Source organism: Tupaia chinensis, unplaced genomic scaffold, assembly GCF_000334495.1.
Source record: "Tupaia chinensis unplaced genomic scaffold, TupChi_1.0 Scaffold143584_1, whole genome shotgun sequence".
Lineage (NCBI taxonomy): Eukaryota > Metazoa > Chordata > Mammalia > Scandentia > Tupaiidae > Tupaia > Tupaia belangeri.
Window position 1 is genome coordinate 7,187,996 of NW_006203430.1, and position 6,714 is coordinate 7,194,709.

At 37.7% G+C, this 6,714-nt stretch overlaps 1 protein-coding gene and 1 pseudogene across 9 annotated transcripts in view; one reads left to right on the forward strand and one right to left on the reverse strand.

The window, feature by feature from the left end:
- Positions 1 to 6,714, reverse strand: part of CEP76 (centrosomal protein 76) — a 41,988-nt gene that overhangs the window by 11,829 nt on the left and 23,445 nt on the right. For 7 of the 9 annotated variants that reach the window (XM_006164053.3, XM_027766517.1, XM_027766519.1 and 4 more), the window contains 2 exons: positions 5,929 to 6,146; positions 4,368 to 5,251 (listed from right to left, as the gene is read on the reverse strand). In XM_006164053.3, the coding sequence (XP_006164115.1) occupies positions 5,113 to 5,251; positions 5,929 to 6,146 (357 nt within the window). In that variant the 3' untranslated portion in view covers positions 4,368 to 5,112. Of the gene's footprint in view, positions 1 to 4,367; positions 5,252 to 5,928; positions 6,147 to 6,714 lie in introns of those variants that run through there. The other 2 variants (XM_014582354.1, XM_014582353.1) reach the window with 2 other exon arrangements.
- LOC102485297 (coiled-coil domain-containing protein 58-like) overlaps positions 6,227 to 6,714 on the forward strand; it is a 1,208-nt pseudogene continuing 720 nt past the window's right edge.

A 6,714-nucleotide genomic window follows, 5' to 3' on the forward strand; every position in this document is an offset into this window, starting at 1 on the left:
AAAACCCGTGGGGCCAAGCCCTGGAACCACAGTTCACTACATGGGAGTCCAGCGACATAGCCATTATGCTAACTGCTGGTCCCACAAAAAAGTTCTCTAAAAAAAAGATAATAATTTTAAAAAACTGTATCTATAATACATAAAGAATTTTTACAACTCAATCATTTAAAGAGTAATAAATATAGGCAAAAGATCTAGATAGACAGTTTTCTAAGATATACAAATGGCCAATAAGCAAGCATATGAAGAAATACTCAACATTGTTAGTTATCAGGGAAATGGACATCAAATCAAAATTACACAAGCTACTACTTCACACTCTCTAGGAAGGCTAGAATCAAAAACTCAGATGGGCCCACCTGCAGTAGTACACACTGAGTAGATGCAAAGGTCACATGGGAGGTCCAGATTTGATTCCAAGCCCACTCTAAAAGCTGGGTATTGTGGCTGGCACTGGCAGTCCCAGCTACTTGGGAGGTTGAGGCAGGAAGATCATTTCATAGCAAGACCCTATCTGAAAAATAAGGAATGGCCGGCTATGTGGCCTGATGGGTAAGGGAGCTTCATCTCTCTTGCCTCACCATGAGGTTGGAATTTTAGCCCCAGAGCATTGAAAAACATGCTGTGTATGTGTGCCCGAAATCCTGACAGGGTACAGAAATAGAGAAGGAATTGTGGCATGATCATTCCCCACTGGAGAGTGCTTTCTCCCTCTCCTCTCTTTCTCTGTCTCTCTCTGGCAAGTACATATTCTCCATAAAAATTTTAAAAATAAGAAAAAATGTTGGGTGCTAAGAGGTGTTGGCAAGCAAGGAATCTGAGGTATCGTCCACTACTGGTGGGATTGTAAAATGGTACAGTAGTGGGGCTGGCAGGTGGTGTGGTGGTTAAGGCACTGGACTTCCACATGGACAAGAACAGTTCGAGTCCCGGACCTGGTGACTTGCTTTTTCACTTTCCTGCTTTCTCTCTCTCTGTCCCTCTCTGGTCAAATAAAAGTAAAATAAAAAAAATCAAGCTGAATAAATTAAATTAAAAAAAAAAGGTACAATAGCTTTGAAGAACTGTTTGTCAGATCACCAAAATGGTAAACATAGTTATCATTGACTGATCCAGTAATTCTTCTCCTAAGTGTATATTCAAGAGAAATGAAAACATGTGCCCACACAAAAAGTTGCACACACGTTTACAACAGCATGATTCATAATGGCCAAAAGGTAGAAATAACCAAATTGATGATCAACTGACAAGTGGATAAACAAATATGGCATACTGACACAGTGGAATATAATTTGCTCAAAAAAACAAAGTGATGATGTATGCTATGACATGGAGGAACCTTAAAAACATCATGCCAAATGAGGGGCCAGAAGATAGCGTGGTGGTTAAGGCACTGGACTCCTACACAGGTGACCATGGTTCAAGTCCCCAACCTAGCATCTTGAAAACCCTGCTGCACATGTGTGTGCATGCCCAAAATCCTGAGGTGAGGAGAATGGAAGAGAAGGGACTGTGGTGTGGCTATCATCCCCCCAAGGGGTGATTTCTCACTTTCCCCTCTCTGTCTCTCTGAGGAATATACATACTATACTGCAAATACCTAAAAGAAAAAAAACAAAAAATTATGCCAAATTAAAGTCAGTTTTAAAAGATTACATATTAAAAAGAAAAAAGTTACATATTACTTGATCCATTCATATAAAAATCCACAATAGAGAAATCTATAGAGAGGAAGTAGATTAGTGGATGCTTAAGGCTGGGAATTATGAGAGATGTAGGGGGGGTGATAGCTAAAGGTACACGGTATTTTTCAGGGGTAATGAAAACAGTCTGAAATTGACTGGTGATGGCTGCTCATTCCTCAAATATTCTACTAACCACTGACTGTGAAACTGAATTAACTGTATGGCATGTACATTATACCTCAATTAAAGTGTTAAAATTTCTTTTTAAATTGAAGATAAGGTTTGTTTGCTTACGTTCAAATAAGCAATTATAACTTCAGGCAATCAAACTGTTTTGTGTTCCCACTGCTCACCAAGCATTTTGGCAAAGAAAATAAATGACTGGTTATACCTAATTTGTAAATGGATTTCAAAATTCTCTCTGAATACAAACTGAATAGGACTGAAATATTTCCTGGATGCAGATTAGTGGACACTATCCCAGCATCTCAGCCGCCATTCACTGAATCTCTCTCTCATGTATCCAAGCAAGAGAATTCTACAGTGTCATTCTTTTACTGACCTACTACACCACAAGTAACCTCAGGCAGCTCACTTCCTGGACCCCAGCTTCCCCAGGCAATCTGATTCTGTGGTTCAAATCCTGGATCCAGCAGCTTGGTAAACATGCCCCAAAATCCTGACAGGAAGGAAAGATGAAGAAGGGACTTCAGTCCAACTTTTCCCCACCAGGGGTGCTTCTGTTTTGTCTCTCCTTGAGCACTGTCTCTTTGCTGAGCACATGTGCCTTCTATCAAGCAAGTGCATAAATGAAACAATGAATGAATGAATAAATAAATAAATAAATAATTCCGGGGGCAGCAAGTGGTGTGGTAGTTAAGGTGCTAAATTCCCACATGGCCAACTCTGTGGTTCAAGTCCCAGACTCAGAAGCCTGAAAATAACACAGGGCACATGTCCACATGTGCTCAAAATCCCCAGAGGCAGATGAAGGGACTGTGGCATGGCCATCATCTCTTTCTATCTATTTTTCTTTCTTTCCCTCTCTCTAGAGAGCACATGCACCCTATGACAAAAATCTGAAAGAAACAAAAAACAAACAACCCCTGAATTATATACAGAGAACCATGCCAGTGTATTTATTGTCAAAAAGAATGCATTAGAGGCATTACAGAAATTTTCTACTTTTTAAATTAAAAACCTAACTTTTATGATGATAAATTTAAGTCTCAAAAAAATTATTAGTTAAGAAGGATGGCAGAATTCTAGTAATAAATGACTGAAATAATCTTACGAAATAAATTACCTTTACAAAAAATATTAATTAGTGCCAGGCTATTAAAGCACCTAAAAAGCAAATTTATTTTAGAATTTATACCAAAAGTACATTTGGAATACGTGTGTTACTCTGGTACAGTTAGGCAGGAAGCACAACCTCAATGTTAATACAAGCTTAGTCTTAAAGACAGGCTGCTTCATAGTACATGTAGTTTGTCTAAAAGTTGGAAATGACAAACAATTTTCTGTTGGTGGCCTTATTTGTAATTTTAGCAACAGAGTAAAAAAGTCTTAATTCTTATTTTGCTAATTCTCTAAAGTCATGTCAGTCTCACAAAAAATATCTGATTATCATTTTCAGTGAAAACTGGTATTAAGAGGGATAATATATTTCCAGGTTTCTTAAACAAGTTAATCATACATATTAATATTTATCACATATAAAAATAAAACAGTAAATTTTTAAAAACATGAAATCATTTTCTTTGCAGTGGTGAAAAAAGTGATGAAAAGAGTAACTTGAACAGCCAGCTGGAATACAGTTTCTTTAAGATCAACGGATAAAGCAAGTGAATTAAGAACCACACACAGAAATGCTAAATGGACAAACATGTCACTTATTACATGCAGTTTCTTCCAAAAGGGAAAATTGCTAGTCTTTTTAATTCTTACTTGTGCTCACTTAAAACAAACCTTCTAAGAGGCCAGCAGGTGGCAAAGTAGTTCAAGTGCTGGACTCCCGCTTGGTGGACCATGATTCAAGTCCTTGATCTGGTGGCTTGAAAATCATGTCGGGTTCCTGTGTACATGTGCCCAAAATCCCAAAAGGAAAAGAGAGAAGGAATTGTGGCATGGCCACCCCCACCCCGGGGGTGATTTCTCACTTTTCCTCTTTCTAGCTCAGGTGAGTACATAACGCCCTATGGCAAAAACCTAAACCGTTTTAATGCTTGCTCAATTTTGAAACAAGGACCAGCATGGAGTCACTCAGATATGCTTGTTTTCAGTGGTCTCACACAATGATTCCCTCATTTAGATTAGTCACATATTCACTAAAGTTTTTAACCACAAAGAAAAAAGAAGAGATGTCTAGAGAACATGGACTCCATGCAGAAGCTGCTAACAAATCGTTGGTCCACAAAAATCAGTGACGGACTGCCAATTATAGAAAACAATTTGTCAGTATCATAACAAAGGGGTGCAATAATATTTTTCTAAAATACCCAGTTAATTTTTTTTTCTTGGAGAGGTTTTTGCTATAGGGCGCATGCACTAGCCAGAGAGACAGAAAGCAAGAAATCACCCCCTAGGGGGGATGGCCACACTGCAATCCCTTCTCCTCTAGGGATCTTGGACATGCACACACACGTGCTCAGCACGAGTTTAAGCCACCAGGTCCAGGACTTGAACCACGGTCGACTACATGGGAGTCCAGCAACATAACCATTACGCCAACTGCTGATCCCCCCAGTTAATTTTTATAATGAATCAAACTGACACTTAAAATTATATGCTTTCATGTGAGGTTTGTTATTAATCTTTATGCTTGTCTGGTAACTAATTTTTTTCCTACACTTGCTTCAAGGTCTTCCTATAAATTTCTGGCAAGTCTCAAGCATCCCTTTGGCCATTGGTAAACCACAAAAGTGAATTCATCAAAATGTATTTTCATCGTTTTAATAAATAAATTTGTGGTGAGGTTTAAATTCTCCTAAATCATATAAAATAATCCCATCAGTCAATGAAAAATAATAGTGTTGATTTTACTATGGCTTATAACTCTTACACAAATATCTCTATGATTATTTATTCATATAAAGAAAACTGAGTAAATTTTATATTCACATTTAAACTATAGAATACCTGTAAACAAAGTAGCATTATTAAAATAGAATATACACTTAATTTATACTAAATTCCACTTATATTATACAAGTTGTTTATCCTTAATTTTAATTTTTATTTATTTTTTCCCTTTTTTATCCTTGTTCATCCTTAATTTTTAAATAACACACCTTATGATTTTTTAAACATTATCAGTCAGGTATATGTACAAAATTCAAATGATACCCAAGCCAGATTATAAGTTTAAAATAAGAAACCTCTAAACAGCTAGAATTCAGATATAATTCTTACAGAAATGTTAGTCCTATAATACTGAGCGATATTTACAAGCAAACATGATCCAAACAGCACATGCAGATTCAGGGTAAGTAAACACTCGGACGCGAACTGCCAGTCGCACCTGGTCTCCACGGCAACAAATTATTTCTTCACAGAAAGGAGATCTATGGAATAAAAAATGTATTCAATTAAGAAGAGACCACAGGGTTTATTTCTTTATTTCCAAGTAAGTCAATATATAAAATAATTTCAAAACAAAACAAAAAAAACCTTGCCTCCAGGGACTAGCAGATGGCATAATGGTTATGTCACTGGACTCCCACGTAGTCAACAGCAATTGGGCCTCTGACCCGGTGGTTTAAAACTCATGCCAGGTATGTGTGTGCGTGCATGCCCAAAATCCCAAAAAGAATGAAGAAGGGACTGCAGCATGGCCACTCCCTGGGGAAGGGGTGTGATTTCTCACTTTCTGTCTCTCTGGTGAACACAAGCACCCTATAGCAAAAAATCTCTAAAAAAAAAAAATAAAACTCCTGCCTCTGAAACCATTGGCTCCATAATTTTGGTCAAGCTATCCAAATTACACATATTTCCTCAGTCTATATTTTAAAAAGTATATTTGACAAGATCCCAGATCCTCAAATGAGCTCCCAAAATGAGTGGGAAAATTATCACTTATGTTCTAGGGCTACATTTCAGACCTAACAAATAAAAATTTGTGGCAAGGAGGCTAACTCACAGAAAACCATGTGATTCTGATAGACCTAAACAACTATTACACTAACTGGTTTTTAAGATTTTTAAACCCAAAACATTTATAACTCCTTAAATTATACCTTACCGAAGACACGTGGCAAATGCACGCCTTGCATTTCTATACACAAAATGTATCGGGAATCCTTTAAATGTGTGACCATCAGGCACAGCCCTCCTGATAGCATCCTGAAATTCTTCATTGCCTGCAGAGATACTCGTTGTACGCTCAAATTCATAAGAAGCCAAAGCCGGTGATAACAAATAAGAAAGCTGGTCTTCCCAAACTGTAGTGAGGCCAAGATCCTATAGCCATCAAAAGAGAAAAAGAAAAAGAGCAAGCGAAGTAAATTAATGTTTTTAAAAAACAATGTGAAATAGCCAATATGGCGGCGCCCAGTGGCGGTGTGAACTGTGAAGAGTTTGCCGAGTTCCAGGAATTACTCAAGGTGATGAGGACAATTGATGACAGAATAGTACATGAATTAAACACTACGGTTCCAACAGCTTCCTTTGCAGGGAAAATTGATGCCAGTCAAACCTGTAAACAACTTTATGAGTCTCTGATGGCAGCTCATGCCAGTAGGGACAGAGTCATAAAAAACTGTATAGCCCAGACCTCAGCAGTAGTAAAAAGCCTCCGAGAAGAGAAAGAAAAGAATCTGGACGATTAAGCATTATTAAAGCAACTTAGAAAAGAGCAGACAAAGTTGAAATGGATGCAATCAGAACTGAATGTTGAAGAAGTGGTAAATGACAGAAGCTGGAAGGTGTTTTTGTTTTTGTTTTTTTTTGGAGAGATTTTCACTGTAGGGCGCGTGCACTCGCCAGATAGACAGAGAGAGACATAGAGACAGAAAGCGAGAAATCACCC